The 17,841-nt window shown below is 60.1% G+C and overlaps 2 protein-coding genes across 5 annotated transcripts; one reads left to right on the top strand and one right to left on the bottom strand.

The window, feature by feature from the left end:
* The first annotated feature begins 1,228 nt into the window (after nucleotides 1–1,228).
* PSMC3 (proteasome 26S subunit, ATPase 3) lies at nucleotides 1,229–7,260 on the top strand. Its single transcript, XM_061381455.1, has 12 exons — nucleotides 1,229–1,565; nucleotides 1,805–1,888; nucleotides 2,524–2,649; nucleotides 3,061–3,165; nucleotides 3,278–3,340; nucleotides 3,582–3,719; nucleotides 4,134–4,277; nucleotides 4,397–4,545; nucleotides 5,417–5,513; nucleotides 5,726–5,871; nucleotides 6,672–6,753; nucleotides 7,104–7,260. Exons 1-12 carry the CDS (start codon nucleotides 1,488–1,490, stop codon nucleotides 7,212–7,214), a joined length of 1,323 nt encoding a protein of 440 aa, XP_061237439.1. The 5' UTR covers nucleotides 1,229–1,487; the 3' UTR covers nucleotides 7,215–7,260.
* A 1,851-nt stretch (nucleotides 7,261–9,111) lies between these two features.
* SLC39A13 (solute carrier family 39 member 13) lies at nucleotides 9,112–17,408 on the bottom strand. Of its 4 annotated transcripts, none has more exons than XM_061381458.1 (10): nucleotides 17,328–17,408; nucleotides 15,432–15,740; nucleotides 13,127–13,240; nucleotides 12,784–12,908; nucleotides 12,030–12,134; nucleotides 11,831–11,920; nucleotides 11,121–11,171; nucleotides 10,671–10,803; nucleotides 10,394–10,493; nucleotides 9,112–10,301 (listed from the first exon to the last, which is right to left on the bottom strand). In XM_061381458.1, the coding sequence occupies exons 2-10, from the start codon at nucleotides 15,730–15,732 to the stop codon at nucleotides 10,226–10,228; spliced, it is 1,095 nt and encodes a 364-aa protein (XP_061237442.1). In that variant the 5' UTR covers nucleotides 15,733–15,740; nucleotides 17,328–17,408; the 3' UTR covers nucleotides 9,112–10,225. The 4 variants fall into 4 exon arrangements, with proteins under 4 accessions (XP_061237442.1, XP_061237444.1, XP_061237441.1 ...); XM_061381460.1 differs by having other exon boundaries at nucleotides 10,675–10,803; XM_061381457.1 differs by having other exon boundaries at nucleotides 10,394–10,803.
* Between the last annotated feature and the right edge of the window lie 433 nt (nucleotides 17,409–17,841).

Here is a 17,841-nt window from a genome sequence, read left to right as displayed (position 1 = left end):
ACTCTTAGGAGACACAAGTTGAAATATTAGAGGTGAAGTAACATGATGTCTGCAATGTACTTTGAAATGGTTCAGAAAAACAGACAGCAAAAGAAAATGCAAATCAATTCGTGACTCTAGGTGAAAGATACATAGGTATTCATTGTCCATTCTTGCAATTTTTTAATGTATTTCGCAGTTTTCAAAATAACAGATTTTAAGAAGTATTTTAGTAGGGGTCCCCAGGGGAACAGATCCCATAGGAGACATATATGTATGTAAAGAGATTTATTATGAGGAAATCGGCTCATACAATTACAGAGGTGGGTAACCTCCATGGCGGGTAGGGTAAACCGGCAAACTGGAAACCCAGGAATGTTGCTGGTTTAGTTTCAGTCTTCATCAGAAGGCCTGAGGTCCCATGGAGCTGCCGGTGTACATTGTAGTCTGAAAGCCAACAGGCACAAGACCCTGTTCAGTTCAGTTCAGTCACTCAGTCGTGTCTGACTCTTTGCAACCCCATGGACTGCGGCACGCCAGGTCTCCCTGTCCATCACCAACTTCCGGAGTTTACTCAAACTCATGTCCATTGAGTAGGTGATGCTATCCAACCATCTCACCCTTCTCCTCCCGCCTTCAATCTTTCCCAGCATCAGGGTCTTTTCAAATGAGTCAGTTCTTCGAATCAGGTGGCCAAAGTATTGGAGCTTCAGCTTCAGTATCAGTCCTTCCAAAGAGTATTCAGAACTGATTTCCTTTAGGATGGACTGGGTGGATCTCCTTGCAGTCCAAGGGACTCTCAAGAGTCTCCTCCAACACCACAGTTCAAAAGCATCAATTCTTCAGCACTCAGCTTTCTTTATAGTCCAACTCTCACATCCATACATGACCACTGGAAAAACCATAGCTTTGACTAGACGGACCTTTGTTGGCAAAGTAATGTCTCTGTTTCTGTAATAAAATGTCTAGGCTGGATCATTGAAAAAGCAAGAGAGTTCCAGAAAAACATCTATTTCTGCTTTATTGACTATGCCAAAGCCTTTGACTGTGTGGATCACAATAAACTGTGGAAAATTCTGAAAGAAATGGGAATACCAGACCACCTGACCTGCCTCCTTTAGGATGGAGGAGCAGCCTGTGGGCAGCCTGATTAGGACTACACTTCCCAAGGACCCTGGGTCGTTTCTCCCTCCCCTTTCTATTTCTTTTCCGCCCCAGGTCCCGCCCCTCTGGGCGTTCCAGCCAGTGGCGCATCCTCCTCTCGCTGTGGCACTAACAGGACGAGGGCGGGAACTTTTCAGCAGCCGCGGGGGCGGGTCCTGTGGCCTGCGCTTCAGCTTTTGAATCCGAGAAGCAGATTCGCCGCCGCAACGCGGCCCAAGCTAATTTTTTTCAAGAGTCAGGACTTGTTGACGGAGTCTCACTAGTCAAGAGCAGACGTAAAGAGAGGTAATATTGATCTCTCCCTGCGGCTGCCGCCCGGTGTAATCTTCAGGCTGCTCCTCCGAATGGTGAATCTGCTGCCGAAACTCGAGAGTCCAGTGACTCGGCAGGAGAAGATGGCGACTGTGTGGGACGAAGCGGAGGTGCGCGCAGGCGGTGCTGGAGCTCGGGCCACGGGGAGACCCCGCTGGCGGGAGGGGAGGCGGTGGCTGCGGGGGTCAAGGTCGAGCCCGGTCCCGGGATTGGGGCCGCTTGGTATGCGGTCGCGACTGCATTCTGGGTTTTTTGGCGCATAGTGGGTCAATTGAGGCAGAGTTGGCTAACTCACAGTGCTGAGTTAACTGCCTTGAATTTAAGGGAAAAAAAATTATTCTTTTCGCAGCAAGATGGAATCGGGGAGGAAGTTCTCAAGATGTCCACAGAAGAGATCATCCAGCGCACACGGCTGCTGGACAGTGAAATCAAGGTGAGCAGTGAAGCCCCCTCTCCCTGCCCGCGTCCCCACACACAGGGCAGGCCCTGGTGCTCTCACGTCGTCCCCAGCCTCCCTCGGAGAGGTGTGGGGGCCGCGGTTTCCTCCTCAGACCAGAAAAAGAGAAAAGAAAACGAAGTTTTAAAAGGGAGGGGGAGAGGGCCAGGGTGGTGGGAGACCAGGCTTGAGAGAAGGAATGGTCTGACTGCCGTTCCCAGGCTTTTCAGTATTCCTCTTGAGAGTCTGTCTTTTAAGAAACCCCCATTTTACAGATGAGCAAACTGAGGCTAAAAGAGGGTTTTTGTTGTTGTTGTTGTTTTGTGTTTTACTGTGGTGAGGTATGGAGCCTGTAACGAAAGGCAGAACCTGAAACCCGTATTTGCTCAACTCAAAGTCTGGCTCTTTTCCCTTGACTACAACTGCTTCCCCTGGAGGTCTCCCGACAGGCCTCCTGTTTCGACCTTTGCTGGTTGTGGACACAGTTAGGCTGAGCATTCAGAGAGCCTTCGAGCTGAGTGAAGGGGTGCAGGAGGGTTCCTCCGGCTGCCTGGATAAGGTGCTCCAATTAAGTGGCCCTCAGATAAGCTAAGGTAAGGCTGAATGTTTCCTTCCATTCACCCTCATCCCAGATCATGAAGAGCGAAGTGTTGCGAGTCACCCACGAACTCCAGGCCATGAAGGACAAGATCAAAGAGAACAGCGAGAAAATCAAAGTGAACAAGACGCTGCCGTATCTGGTCTCCAACGTCATCGAGGTGTGTGTGTATGTGGAGGGGAAGAGGGGTCAGTGGGGCTTGGAGACAGCCTGCCATTGGGGAAAGAGTGGGTGGGCCTTTTGAGGCCTAAATTGCATGTAGGATCTAAACCTCTTAGGTTCTCCTCCCCGCTGTAAGTTTTTAGGGGAATATACAGGCCTGAAAAGGCATCGGAAGCTTCGTGTTTCTTTTTCTACTGGGTATTTTTCCTCAGGGGGTAGATGAGCTCTGAGCAGAGATCACGCTAATCTTCTGATTTATTAACCGCACCTTTGCTGGGCTTGGGGCTAGGCTGAGGAGTGAGGTAGGGATGGCGAGCCCTGGGAGTGCTGAGGTTGTCTAGGCCCCAGAAGTTCTGGGCTCTGCAGAGTACAGGGGGGCTGAGCAAATCTGAGCTTCTTCCTTTCCCAGCTTCTAGATGTTGATCCTAACGACCAAGAGGAAGATGGTGCAAACATTGATCTAGACTCCCAAAGGAAGGGCAAGTGTGCAGTGATCAAAACCTCTACACGGCAGGTGAGGCTGGCACAACAGGAGGAGCTGCAGAGGATGAGAGGGGGATGTGGGACAGGACTCGGGAGCCTACCTGAGGGCAGTGACTGAGGCTGCACCTGGAATCCTTCTGCAGACCTACTTCCTGCCTGTGATTGGCTTGGTGGATGCCGAAAAGCTGAAGCCGGGAGACTTGGTGGTGAGTGGTGTCCCTGAGCCCAGGCGGGCCTTTTCCAGCGAGGTTTCTCCCACTGCTGAGCCGAGCCCCTGGCCCCGGCCCGGTCACTGTGGGTCCTGAACATTTGCGGAGCTGCCTGCCCTTTGATTCTTGTGTTGCCCGGTCCTGTGGCTCTCCTTTCACCCTATAGACACCTGTCCCCCAGTCACTTAGGTAGACCTTGAGCTGGGACAGAGCTGAGGTTTCCATGCTGTGTCCCCAGGGTGTGAACAAAGACTCCTATCTGATCCTGGAGACCCTGCCCACCGAGTACGACTCGCGGGTGAAGGCCATGGAGGTGGACGAGAGGCCCACGGAGCAGTACAGTGACATCGGGGGCCTGGATAAGCAGATTCAGGAGGTGAGGGAAGCCCGGCACCTCACCAGCCTTTTGTGTCTCTCTGCTTCAGTGACCAGAGCACTTTTCCTCCCATGCCTCTTATCCTTGCAGCACTCTAGGGAGGCAGGGAAGAGGCCATGGAACAGTTTAGAAGACTGAGCTCTGGAGGGTCTGAATGGCTTGCTTGGGATCTCAGATGGTTAGGGCCAGAGCCAGGACCGGAGCTCAGGCTCCTGTTCTTAACCCGTCCTTCTGCTCTGTCCTGCTGTTCCGGGAGTCCACCGGCAGCCTTGGTGGCAGTGAGCGTTCTGTGTCCTCTGGATGTGGGGCAAGGAGACAGCGGTGGCCCCGAGTTGAGTGGGAGGGCTACAGAGAGGGTTAGGCTGTGGGAGCCCACAGGGTTCACTGTCCTCACCCAGGTCTTCTTCCTGGCAGCTAGTGGAGGCCATTGTCCTGCCAATGAACCACAAGGAGAAGTTTGAGAACTTAGGGATCCAGCCCCCAAAGGGCGTGCTGATGTACGGGCCTCCAGGTACAGGGAAGACCCTGCTGGCCAGGGCCTGTGCTGCGCAGACCAAGGTGAGTGCCTTGGGAAGGATGGGGGGAGATGGGTGGGAGCTGAGACTCAGCTGGGTGGGCTTGAATCGAAGGGGCCTCTTGTTGCGCCTTTGGCCTGATTCTGTCACCCTCCACCCCAGGCCACCTTCCTGAAGCTAGCCGGCCCCCAGCTGGTGCAGATGTTCATTGGGGACGGTGCCAAGCTAGTCCGGGACGCCTTTGCGCTGGCCAAGGAGAAAGCGCCGTCCATCATCTTCATAGATGAGCTGGACGCCATCGGCACCAAGCGGTGAGGGGTGCGGGGTCCCACCAGGTTGGGTCTGGAACCCTGCTCTTCCACCCTGCTGCCTGCTCGCCCTGGGATGCTGGCAGCGCTCTCCATGTGCTTGGACTTCTTAGTGCTCTTCTGACTAGCCTCCCTGCTTCATTTCTTTTCCCCCACCATCCTTTCTCCTCACAGTTGCCAGCAGGTTCCTCTCAAAGTTTCACTGACTGGCTCCGCCAGCTCCTCATGCAGACAGAGCCTGCTTTCCCCTTCCGCGCCTCCCCACTGTTCCGTGGCATAAATGCTGGGCTTGCCACGGCCTGCGGGGCCCTGTGTTGGTGCCCCAGCTCCCCTCCAGCCTCACCCTGTCCCTGCCCTCACCTCCCCCCCCGCCCCGCCCTGGCTTCCTCCAGGCGGCCCCTCAGTTTGCAGGCCCGCTCGTTGGCAGAGATTTGCCACCTGCTCTTTTCTTTCTGGAATGTGCTTTTCCTTTTCCCCTGATCTCTGCTGGTCGGTTGCCCAGTGATGTGTTTTCAGCCCTCAGATCTCAGCCTGAGGGATATTTCCTCGGGGACAGCTGCCTGGGCCCCCTGTTCCATGCCAAGTCTGGGCCAGATCTCTCTATTTCTTCTGAGTTTTAGTTCAGTTTGTGATGGCACCTTCATCGGGGGCACAGGCCAGGCAGCGGGTTTTGCTCACTGTTCTGTCCTCAGTTCGGCACCTGAGCCCAGGAGCTCTCACATCTGACACCATTTCTGTGCTGTCCCTGGGCTGGGGGCCCCCAGGCTGAGCGGGACTCCTCTCCGCCCCAGGATGGGTTGGGTTGGGCTTCTGGAGGAGCAGGGGAGGGCGTCCCCCGAGCTGTGGCCTCACCAGTGTCTCCTTCGGGGCCCAGCTTCGACAGTGAGAAGGCCGGGGACCGGGAGGTGCAGAGGACGATGCTGGAGCTGCTAAACCAGCTGGACGGCTTCCAGCCCAACACCCAAGTGAAGGTGGGTGTTGTCTTCACAGGGGAGGAAGGGGCGCTGAGAGGTCAGGGGTCTTCTGTTGTCTCACTGGCGCAGCTCGAGTTAGAATTAGAGGCGGTCTTGAATATCCGGTGCCGTCTCACCTGACCCGGGCTGCCTCCTTGCCAGTCGTGGCCATGCCTGTCACCTGTCTCTGAAGCTCCCTCCTCATTCAAGCGGCCGCGTCTCCTTCTCAGGTCATCGCAGCCACCAACAGAGTAGACATCCTGGATCCTGCCCTGCTCCGCTCAGGCCGCCTGGACCGCAAGATCGAGTTCCCCATGCCCAACGAGGAGGCCCGGGCCAGAATCATGCAGATCCACTCCCGGAAGATGAACGTCAGGTGCGTAAAGTCACGAGCGAGGCGCTGAGACCTCGGGCAGCAGAGCCATCCCAGTCCTCTTCGTACTGAGCCTCCCCGGGCTTCCCCTCTCCCTCCACCTCCCATTCACACAGCACTGTCCCCGCAGCGGCCTCCCTTTCTCTCAGGTGCCTGACCTGACACAGAACCTTACTGGGGCCCAGGATCCTTAGCGTTCACCTGCACACACACCCCCTGCCCCGGGATCGGAAGGCGTGCCAGCCCGGGCCGTTTCCTGGCCTCCTCTGCCCTAGCAGGTGAACACAGCCCAGCCTGGCCCAGGGGAATGCTGCCAGGGGCCAGGCAGACCTGGTTCAGATCTGTGTGCCCGTCTGCAGGTGGCATAAGCCTTGGTTTTCTTCCTGGGACTTGGGGGTGAGGGCTGCAACCTCCCGGGGTTGTGATAATGTCCAGTGCAATGCTTGGCGCAGGAGGTGAGTCGCCACAGCACTGTGCCGGTACAGGGCCCGCCCGCCTGAGACAGGCAGACGGCTGTCTTCTGTCTGCACAACCTTCTGCTCCCCCCAGACTGGATCCTGGGGTCCAGGTGCATCTCGAAGGCTGGAGACACTAGAAATGACTTGGTCTAACCTACTCTGACCTCCCTGCCTCCTGCCTCCCCCCTGCCCTGTGCAGAGGGACGGAGGGACGAGGCCCAGTGGGGAAGGGACTCTTCCGTGATCCGGGCGAGTCGACCTCACTGCCTGAGGGAGCGTGTGGGGGATAGCTGCTCTTCCTGGCCCCTCCCCTCAGTCACTGAGTCTCGCCCTACCTCCCCACAGTCCTGACGTGAACTACGAGGAACTGGCCCGCTGTACGGATGACTTCAACGGGGCCCAGTGCAAGGCAGTGTGTGTGGAGGCGGTGAGTGCGGGCTGCAGAGGGTGGGCGCTTCACACCACCTCCCTGCTCAGGCTGGTGGAGGCGGCCGAGGGAGGGGCTGAGAAGGTGGAGGCCTCCGGGAGCTGGACCAGGGCGTGGGGAGGGGCCAGAGAGCCTATCTGTTCTGGGGTGTGGGGAGGGACCCAGAGCCTGTGTCTCTGTCTGGGGGCTGGGGCGTGGGGAGGGACCCAGAGCCTGTCCTGGGGTGTGGGGAGGGACCTGAGAGCCTGTGTCTCTGTCTGAGGGCTGGGGCGTGGGGAGGGACCCAGAGCCTGTCTGGGGAGCTGGGGCGTGAGGAGGAACCCAGAGCCTGTCCGTCTGTCTGGGCGCAGGGCATGATCGCACTGCGCAGAGGCGCCACGGAGCTCACCCACGAGGACTACATGGAGGGCATCCTGGAGGTACAGGCCAAGAAGAAGGCCAACCTGCAGTACTACGCCTAGGGGCCTCCTGCTGGCGGACACGCGCAATAAAGGATGCTTCCCATTCCTGCTGCCTGTCTGTCTCACCTTCCTGGGGCCTTGGGTAGAGGAGTCGGGGTGTATGCCGGAGGCCCTTCCCTAGGTGCTGCTGCTAGAAACCCAAGCGAGCCATGGGCCTCAGACCAGTTGTCAGGGCGGGGCCCCCTGGCAGGGATGGGTGTGCGCCCCAGCTGCTCCCTGGGGTCTTCTGGCCTCCAGACCCCTCTGACTGCACACTCCCTACCCCGCCTCTCAGTCTGAGCTTCTGAAAATTCTTGTTAACCTGCAGTTTGCCTGAGGGGCCTACACAGAAGCCAAACCAGTGTTTCCCTTCCTTTTGAATCTTGGTGCTCTGGCCCTCGACCTTGCTTCCTGGTAAAGCCAGGCTCTGGGCCTTGGCTCCCTGGTTCCTGGCTGCCAAGCCTTCTGTTTGTTTCCACGTCCTGGTTCGCTATTGGCCCATTTCCTCCCGCTGAAAAATGAGCTTCAAGCAAGATCCGGTGAGAGCCCTTCTAGGCCTGACCCTGCTCACCCGGTGTCCTCTCCCACCCCCGGTCCTGCCCCCCGCCCCGTCCCTGTGACGCCCCACATCTGCTGGTCATCTGCCTGCCACCCTTTCAGCTCTGCTGCCTGAAAGCTGACCGGGTGGTTCACCGCTGGCTGAGGGCTCGGCGGGGACCACATGCTTTGCGGATCTTATGCTTAATTGTATCTAGTTAATCTCAGCCACCAGTAGGGCAGCCCTGTTTTATGGATGCATCTGAGCAGCTGGGCCAAGACCATGCAACTCTTAGACGGCATAGCCAGGATTCAAACCTAGGGGTGAGCATAAAGCCTACTGTGTTGTCGTCAGCAGGTTTGGCCGTCCCCCCACCCCCACAAACGGCCTGTTAAAACAGCAACCCTTCAAGAACCCCCATCGGCTCTCACTTGCCCCCTGGCAAGAGCCCCCTACCCTCTTCCCATCCCCTCTGAGGGGCCGTGCCCACAATCCCAGAACTACTGACTGCTGGCCAGTCTGGAGGCCCCTCCCTCTCCCACTGCCTCCAGGCCGCCAGCCTGGGTCAGGGGGTACCCTCACTGCACACTCCTTGGTGATCGGTCCCACTGACTTCCACTGCCCGCCCCCCCCACCACCACCACCCCATTCCAGAGGAGCCCCAGCACAGCCTCTGATAGAGCTCTGTCCCTCTCCTGGGCATCCCCACCTGAGTGAGGCCACAGGCTTCTTATCCCTGACCTCGGAGCCCCCATCTGTAAATGGGACCTGGCTGCCTCCCTCGGCGAGCTGAGTGCATCTATGCCCTATGCCTGCTGAGGGCTGGGGGCGCTGGGGGACAGCCCTGGCTTCCTCTGTTCATCAGGCCTGGGCCCACCGCTCCCTGTCCCCCTTCTCCCAGGAAGCAGCTCCTTCCCATGCCTGATGCTGGCTTTACTCAGCCTGTTCACTGGAGGCGAGGGTGTGGTTTAGAATAAAGATTTCATTTTTCCTTTTTAACAAAAAATAATTTCATGGAGGCCAAACCTGGAGACGACTTTGTGGGTGGAGCTCCCTCCCGTGGTGAAGTTACTCAGGCCAGGCTGGGAAGAAGCCCTTGGTTCGCAGGTCTGCGAGGACACCAGCCTTGGGGGTGACGTGGGCTATAATGGCCTAGAACCAGGCTTGTTTTATTGACATAAAAAGCTAACAGCAGAACAAGCCAGGGAAACGTGGAATGTTTATACCCTGTTCTGAGAAGCAGCTCAAAAGAGTGCAGAGGAGCAGAAGGGCTAGAAGGCAGGGATGACAGGCTGGGCAACCTGCAAGAGCCGGGGTGCGCAGAACAGCCAACCTGGCGGGGACACGGGGTGCCCGGCTTTCGTGTGCAGAACAGAGGCAGCCAGTTCGTGTATATTTATTTGCATCTCATCTATACAAGTTATTTACAGATACAAACGGAACCACAGCAAAACTGCTATAAAATCGATCAGCCCCTCCTGACGGCGACTCCTCCCCACGAGGCTGGAGCCTGGCTGTGGAGCGGGCCAGCTGAGTACCTGGATGTCGGCCAAGGGAAATAGCTGGGGATTATGGCTTCAGCATTCTCCCAGAGCACATTCCTGAGTGCTGACAACGTGGAGCCCTCACCGCCCCCGCCCAGCCCCACCCGCGGTGGCTGGGGAAGGGGGCCCGCGTCGGGGGCAGGCGGCCACCGTTTCCTGTCTTCCTGCCCCCAGAGTGTCTTCCGGACCCCGGGCTGGCAGGAGCACCCGAGCGGACGGGGAGGACACTGGCCCAGGGCCGCTCGCTGCCCTGCTGGCTGCCGTTTGGCAGCTGGAGGTGGCAAGAGCTGCCGGCGCTGCCAGGGAGCATTCGCAGCGGTGGGGGTGACAGGAGCCGGCCCAGGGCTGACGGGGAAAAGGTCTTAGAAAGCATCTCCCAGCTCCGCGCTGGGTGCAGTAGGGCCGTCAGCGCTGAGTGGAGCCGGGGGCGAAGCACCCGCCTCTCCTCTCTTTGGCCTCAGAGCTGGTGAAGGGAGGACCAGGCCACGGCCGAGAAAAGGTGCCCCAGCCTTGGTCCCTGGCTGCTCGGAGCCGGGTGCACGCCCCCAGGGGCTTACCCCCAAGGCCCAGGGCCACGGAGGCCTCGGCGGGGACAGCTTTGGGGCTCGCTGCAGGCCTGGCTCCTTGGGCGGCTCACTCTTCCCAGCATCACGCACAGAGGCCTCTGCTCGGGACCGCCACTCCCGTGCCTCACTGCTGACTCCGGCGGTGCAAGCCCCCAGGGTGGCAGGGGGAGAAGACCAGTGGGCGGGCCCGGGCGTCAGGGATCACAGTGTCGGCCTCGCACACACCTCTGGTCACATGTGCACATCACACACACACACACCACCCTCTTGTTGGGTTGGAGGTGCACTCGCTCTCTGACACACGCATATTCACTCATACACACACATGGTCACAGAGTGAATCCGAGTCTCTTATTGCTGTGCAGGAGTGGGGCGCCGAGACAGTCACTCCACGAAGACCGAGAACAGCACCATCACCACGATGCCCGCACAAAGCAGAAGCACCTGCTGCAGGGAGCGCCTGCGGGCGAGAGGGCCGGGGCTCAGGGGGCCGCACGGGCCGACAGGCAGCGGGCAGGGGCCTGCCAATGGCAGTGCCGGCGGGCAGCTCACCACGGGTCGTCTTCCTCCAAGAGATCGGGCAGCACGTTCACCAGGGCGATGTAGAGAAAGCCACCGGAGGTGAAGGGCAGGATCCAGGCCACCGTCTCCTCTGTAGCAGGGGGAGGAGCCCTGACTGGCTGGGGGGGGCTGGGCGGCCACGTGTACCGACCGCCCCCCATCCCGCGGGGTGGACCCGAGCAGAGCCGGGCTCGGATACCCGGGTCAGGGCGGCCATGCCCTTCGGCCAGGGCCCCTCTGCGGACCGCCACCACCCCCACGCCCGTACCTACTCCCTTGGGGGATTGCGCACAGATGGCGAAGCAGGCGCCCAGCAGGCCCCCCAGTGCCGTCGAGAGCTGCAGCTTGGCTGCGCTCCATCGGTCAAAGCCGGCCCGGAGCAAGATGGCAAAGTCGCCCACCTGAGGGGAGGTCCAGACGATCACTCTGGGCCCCGGTGGGGCCAGACGCCCTGAGCATCTCAGGTGTGGATGGGTGCACCGAGCCCCCAGCAGCAGCCCCATCGCTGGGACCCTCGGCCCACAACCCCTCTGCTGGGCCCCCAGTCCTGAGGAGGCTGGAGCATGGCTGCAATGGTGGCTGTAGTCTGAGTAGGCTGAGTAGCCCCAGGTCTCTGGTGCAGCCCCCCAAGCCAACCATTGCTGGGCAGTCCCACCCAAAGTACCCCCCACCAGCTGCACACCCACATGGCTGATCATGGGGACCCTGTGGCACTCACCTCATGGGGGATCTCATGCAGGAGGATGGCCATGGTGGTCAGGAGCCCGATCTGCAGGGAGGGGAGTGTGTGGGGGGGTCTTTGTTGAGGGTACCCAGCTGTCCGCTCATCCTACCAGTATCTGCTCTGGGTGCCCTGGCTGGACACTGTTTGGCTACTAGAAATACAGCAGCGAATAAAACAGACCAGGAATCCGCCCTCAAGAAGCTCCCAGTCCAGGGGGGAGAGGCAAGGACTGAGTAAACACAGAAAGAGCCGTGTGACCACACGCCTTGACAGGGGCCATGGGACACGAGGGGCCTGACAGATGAGGGGTCAGCAGAGGCCTCTTTGAGAAAGTGCTTTTGGAACGGAGGCCTGAAGGATGAGAGTGGTAGAAAGAACACTCCAAGCAGAGGCAGCAGGGAGGAGGAAGCCACCAGAGGGGGACAAGGTGGGCCAGTTCAAGGGCAGACAGACCTCGGGGCCCAAGCACAGAGGCAGAGGGAGCAGGAGTGGGGAGAGGCACGTAGAAGCAGGACGGGGCTGAGTCTAGCAGCTTGGCTGAGGCCCGTGGTCCCGAGGAGTGTTCGCAGTAAGGAGGCTGGGGTAAGGTGCTGGGTGCAGGGAGCGTGGAGGAAGTGACTGGATGCAGGGCCTCCTGGTCAATGTGGGCCCTGCATGCCTGTCGCGATGGCCTGCGCCCCCGCCCCCACCCCAGCCTCACTCACCTTCTTGCTCACTAGGAAGCTGGCGGCCACGGCCAGCCCGTGGGTGAAGTTGTCTATGGTGTTGGCCAGCAGGTTGAGATAGCCACTGACCTGGGTGAGGAGGGACAGGGTTGGGCTGAGCCAGGCAGGTGGGCCTGAGCCAGGCCGGCCACTCGGGGTGGGGCGGCTGTGGGGGGCAGGGCCCGAGCGGGCCACTCACTTTGATGTTCCGGACCACGGCGCTCGGGCCGGGCTCTGCAGCCGGCTGGGCCAGATAGTGGCCTCCATTGAGCGCGGCAGCAGCTGCGGGGTCTTTGCTGGGGGCCTAGGGCCAGGAGAAGGGGGGAGAGGTGACATTAGATGCCCCCCACTCGGCCAGGGTAAACAAAGGGAGGGAGACAGGGGACACTGCTTTTATCCGGCTGGACTTCGCTGCTCAACCAGCCGGGTGACCCCAGACCCAGCAAGCCCTCTGCTTTCCACACTGCTGTCACCATTATCCATGGAGACAAGTCATGGCAGGGGCTGGGCCCGGATCCTTCCAGACAAGCTGGCCCAACCTCCCAGAGCTCCCAGGAAAGGGCCGAGAGACTCTTTTTAGGGCTTGACTCAAAACCTGAATATTCACTGGAAGGGCTGATGCTGAAACTCCAATACTTTGGCCACCTGATGTGAAGAACTGACTCACTGGAAAAGACCCTGATACTGGGAAAGACTGAGGGCGGGAGGAGAAGGGGACAACAGATGAGATGGCTGGATGGCATCACCAACTCAATGGACATGGGTCTGAGTAAACTCTGGGAGTTGGTGATGGACAGGGAGGCCTGGCGTGCTGCAGTCCATGGGGTCGCGAAGAGTTGGACACGACTGAGGGACTGAACTGAACTGAACTGACTCAAAACCTGGGCCTCCAGGCCCTAGTACCACCACAGAATGAAGGCTGACCTGTGTAGGCTCTGGAGTTTGGGGCTCACCTGGCTGGTCTCCTCCTTCCCTTTGCTGTCGAAGAACAACTTCTCCAACACCAGGAAGGTCAGGAAGCCAGCAATGACCCACAGTCCCAGCTGCTGTTGCTGCTGCAGGCTCTGCCTCTCACCACCTGCAGGGGGCAGCACTGACAAGCCAGGGCCACAGATCCGGGGTGGGCCCCCCTCCCCCAATTGGAACGGGGGCACTGGGACCGTGACAGAGGTCCAGGAACCCCTCTCCCAGTCATTCTTCAGAGTGGGCACGGCCTAGGTCATTCCTGGGCCTGGGCACCAGCTCCACCCACTGCCCACCACCCTCCTGGCCCCCCCAGCCTGTGGCCTCACTCACCAGAGCTGGCGCTGTTCGTGTAGGCCCACGCCTCGGGGAGCAGGTGGAGAAACACGTTGCCCAGAAGTCCCCCCAAGGCAAAGCTGAGCAGCTGTTTCAAGCGCCGTGCCCCAGCTACAAGGCAGAGATGTGGGACCTGGGAACGGAGGCCAGAGTCCCTGGCCTGACCCCTTCCCCACCCAGCTTACTGGGCTCCTAGTGTGATCCCAACCAGACTGCAAGTCTCTGGACGGCTGGACGTGGGCTGCTGGCCTCCCCGGGCCCCCAGCCTCCAGCCCCTCCAGGGGCTGGTGTTCAGCAGGAATTCACCACGTCCTGCAGGGCGCGCGTGGAGCCACTACTGCTCCAGGGCTAAGAGAGTGGACAAGCCCCAGCCCCCAAAGCCAGCAGCTGGTAAGTCTGGGCAGATTACTTCCAGGGCTCAGTCTCATCATCTGTAAACTGGGGATAATTGTATCTATCTGACAGTGAGTGATCTTGATGAAATTAAATGACAACACGTGTAAGAAATGCTTATTAAAGAGGAGTTTTTCTCTTCTCGGCCACTGATACTCTCAGCGAAGTGACAGAGATCTGACAACCTGTGCAGACTTAGAATACCTAGAGTTGGAAGTGCCCTAAAGGGGCCCTTGGTTCAGTAGACAAACTGAGGCCCAGAGGGAAAAGGTGGCTTGGTGGTGGGCGTATGATCCCAGGGTAGCTACTGCTTCCATGCTGTGCGACCTTGGGCTCCTAGAAGAACTCCTTTGTGCCCGTGCGTCCCCATTTGTAAAATGGAGCTAACAATCCAAGTCCTCCCTAGGCTGACCCCGCAGGGATGCCATGAGAAGGTCAGGAGCGCCGGGCCTGAAGAGGGCTGTGTTCACAGCTGCGGTGCCAGCCCTCAGCCCAGGGCCCGGCACGGCTGTGTGCATGTCCATCTGCTGAATGAATGGTTCCTAAGCCTGGCAGGCAGCACAAGTCCCCGGGGGACCCTCGCTTCAGAGATTCCCAGGGCTGGTCCAGAACTTCCATGGCGTTGTCCTGGCTGGGGGCGACAGCCACCTGCATCTTTAGGGCTCCCCATCTGGTCCTGTTTCTCTTTCACCACAGAACGTCACTGTGGACACACGCACACGGCAGGAAGAGGAAGCCAAGGAAAGCCCTCTGCCATGCCTGCGCCCACCTCCCGGGTGCCCTCCCCAGAGGAGGCGGGCTGCCAGCCTCTCCATGTTCCAGGGAAGGCTGCCCTGGGGGCTCTGGGTCTGAGCACCCTTTTGCACGCTGAAGTGGGGCTGAAGCAAGAGGTGGCGCTTTTTACGGGGCACTGGCTGGTGAACATGGAGCCCCTTCCCAGCGGTGGACAGTCTTCTTTTTTTTCAAGTTAACTGCTTAATTTATGCGGTGTGTTGGGCCCACCGCCCCTACCCTTGTAGGGGTCACCGTGGCACCACCTGCCACATGAAGCCAGCCTCGCTGTGGTTGGAGCCCAGGACGTAAGCCTGCACAGTCCACGCCTAAGCGTGGTTGAGACAGCAAGGAAACTCTGGCCAGAGGTGACACCTAGTCCCACTGCTCATCAGGTCTGCATACAGCATTTCATGTATTACCCCAGAGGTGTAACATCAAGACGGGCTGAATAGCAACCGTCTTCTCCTGCATCATCCCACCTGCCCCACCAGTACCACCACCTCACGTCTCAGTAAGATCCCAAACCCACTCCTCACTCGCTAAATACGGTACAAGGTGACACTCAGGGGAGGCAGGTCCACTTGTGTTCAAGAACGCCCCCCTCCCAGGTCTGGAAGCCAGGGTGGACGATATCCCCCAGGCTTTTCAGTGGCTGGGCACTCTTCCAATCGCTTTACTGATATTAGTTCATTTAATCGTCACAAAAACATCTATGAAGTTTATACTGTTATTATCCCCGTTTTTAAGGTTGGGACCTTGAGGCAGAGCCAAGTTAAGGAACTCACGCAATACTACCCCAAGTGGCACAGCCAGGCTTTGAACCCCAGGCAGCCTGGCGTCCTATTTCCAGCCTTGCCTCTTGCTTCTCAGTGAACGTTCGCTGATGTTCATCTTTCAGAATAAACAGGTGCACAAATGGATGAACAAATAAGCTGGCACACCCCGGCTCACTGGACCGCGGGGAAGAACTGTACTCGGTCCAGCCCTCTACCTCAGACATGCTGCCGCCTGGGACGAGACCCAGCTCTCCCACGAAGGGCAACGGCATGGTTCCCCGGTCACCTGCCGCCCCTGGGTCACCTGTCGTCCCCGGGTCACCTGCTGCCCCCTGGGTGCCAGAGAGGTGATCATTTACCTTCTGAGCGCAACGTGGTCCCCATCTCCAAGGGAATGACAAGCAGTGGGAAGACCCCGCTGAGCCCCACCATGAGTGAGCCCAGGAGGGAGCAGATCCACGTCTCCAGCCTCTCTCCACTCAGCAGGGCCCCCCAGGACTCGCTCTCCTTACTGTCCAGGCGACAGGCCGCTGCCACCCCCCGGCTCCGGAGGGCCTGCTGGGAGCCCCCAGCCCCTCCCAGGAGCTCCAGGGCAAGAGCCGCAAGGAAGAGGAGCCTCTGTCCCGCCATGCCGATGCCGGGGCAGGGACATCCAGGCATGCCACGTGCTGAAAAAACACACAAAGGCCGCTTGCGTGAGCGGCCACCCTTGGCCGCGCACCTGCTTAGAAAACGTGGCACCTGGACCCTCCCCGCGCTCCCTGCGGCCACGGCACCCGCCCTCCTGCCTGCCTCCCCCAGGGCCTCCAAGGACCCCTGTGAGGGGTGCACGGAGCAATGGGGCTCTGCTCCTCCACACCCCACTTCCAAGGACCACACATTTTTTTTTTCCTTGGGAGCCAGTTCCAGACTTTGTGTCAGCCTGTCCGCCTAGGGCTAAACTTTCCTTAATGACAGGGTGAGGCGCTGGCTGAGTTCCCTTCAGCCACCGGCAGGCCCGCCCCATCAGGGTGTCTGGCTGCCAGGGGAGAAAGCCTGACTGCCAGGATGCGCCCTAGTGAGGATACCCCCAGAAGCGCGGCCGGCGGCAGCATTGTCTAGCTTGACGGGACGAGCTTAGGAAGCGCAGGTGGCGGAAGCCAAGCAGCTGGGCTAGGTCAAGACCATCAGGGCTTCTTCCTAGGAAATGAGTCTAATACCCCGGGGCCCGGAGACAGGCAAGAGGTGAGGTGAGACCGAAGAGAGAGGCTCCTTCAGTGACGAGAGGCCTCCCAGATGCACGGGGCACGGGCATCCAAGACCCACCCTTAACCTTGTGCTCCACGCTTAGAGCTGCTGGGCTTGCGGTGCTGTGTGCTCAGTCGCTCAGCCCTGTCGACTCTCTGCGACCCCGTGGACTGTAGCCCGCCAGGCTCCTCTGTCCATGGGGATTCTCCAGGCAAGAATACTGGAGTGGGCTGCCGTACCCTCCTCGCCTGACTGCGGACAAGTCCCTAAAGCCCTTCTCTGAGCCCTTAGTCTCCTCCTCTTCCGAGGAAGATCAGTATGGCCTCCCTCACTTGGTCGTGAGGGTGAGATGAATTTGCCCGTTGGGTGAGCCTGCCTGGCATGGTGAAGATACAGAGAGCCCTCCTCGTGTTAAGGGGCAGCCGGAGTGTACCCAGCGATCAGATCACAGGATCTGGATGTGAGTCAACCAAGAGGGAAGTTCAACCTGGAAACTCGGGCGTGAGGTTTAAATGTGGTCTTCCCAGCCTCAGGCCGGCTGTGACCTTGAGCCGGTGATGTCTTTGCCTCAGTTTCCTCATCTCCTGATGGAGATGGGAGGAAGGGAAAGCAGCTGGAAGAGACGCTAGGGTCTGGGATCTCCAGGCCTTAACGGGACCCTGATGAAACCCACTGGGCTCCACTGGGGACCAAAGGCGGGACTGCGGCCAGGAGGCCGGGCTTGGGAGGCAGAGGCGGGTCACGGTTAGAGGTGAGGGGGCCCCAGGTGTGGAACAGGAGATAGGGCTACCGAAGAGAGTCAGAGAGAAGAGAGAACGGGGGAAGCAAGAGCGGCAGAGTGAAGAGGGGGAGAGCCAAAGACGGATGCGGAGCGGGGAGAGATGGGGACGACGCGTGGGGAGACAGAGGAGAAGAGCCCAAGGAAGTTTTAACTCCCGGGCGAGAGGCCCAGGTCTGACCTGGACAAGGGGATCGGCAGAGTCCGCCCCGTCCGGGGCTCGGGCCCCGGGCGTCGGGCGGTCACTCACCGTGCGGCGGCGGCGGCGCTCCGGGCGGCCCCGGCCATCCAGCTGCGGCACCGCGCCCCGCCCCGGCTCTGCCCCGCCCGGCCCGGCGCCCCCCTCCACCCGGGCCCGGAGCCGCCCCCAGCGCGCGGCCACGTCACACGGGACCTGTCCGGAACCCGGCGCGCCGCGCGCCGCGGGGTCGCGGGGGGAGCGGCGGTAAAGGGGCGCGCTTCCGCCTCGAGGCTATGGGGGACCCAGGAGGCTGGCGCACTTCCGCTCGGGCCGGACCGGGGACAGCGGCGGGGAGCGTCGGGCGGAAGTGGGAGCCCCGTGGGCGCCCGGCTCGGCCTGGCTGCGCGAGAGAGGAGGCAGCGGCCCCCGCGGGGACCGCGAGCGGCCGGGGCACTTGGGCTTGCGGGGCCCGGCCGCCGCTTCCTCTCTCCGGCGGCGGTGCTGGCCGCGGCCGCACGGGGGCGCGCTCGGCCGCAGGACGGCGCCGCCCCGGGCCGGGGTCCGGGTGTGCAGGGTGGGGGAC

Source organism: Bos javanicus, chromosome 15 (genome assembly GCF_032452875.1).
Source record: "Bos javanicus breed banteng chromosome 15, ARS-OSU_banteng_1.0, whole genome shotgun sequence".
Classification (NCBI taxonomy): Eukaryota; Metazoa; Chordata; class Mammalia; order Artiodactyla; family Bovidae; genus Bos; species Bos javanicus.
Note: the sequence above shows the minus strand (reverse complement) of the source record. Positions and strands in the feature narration are given on the sequence as shown.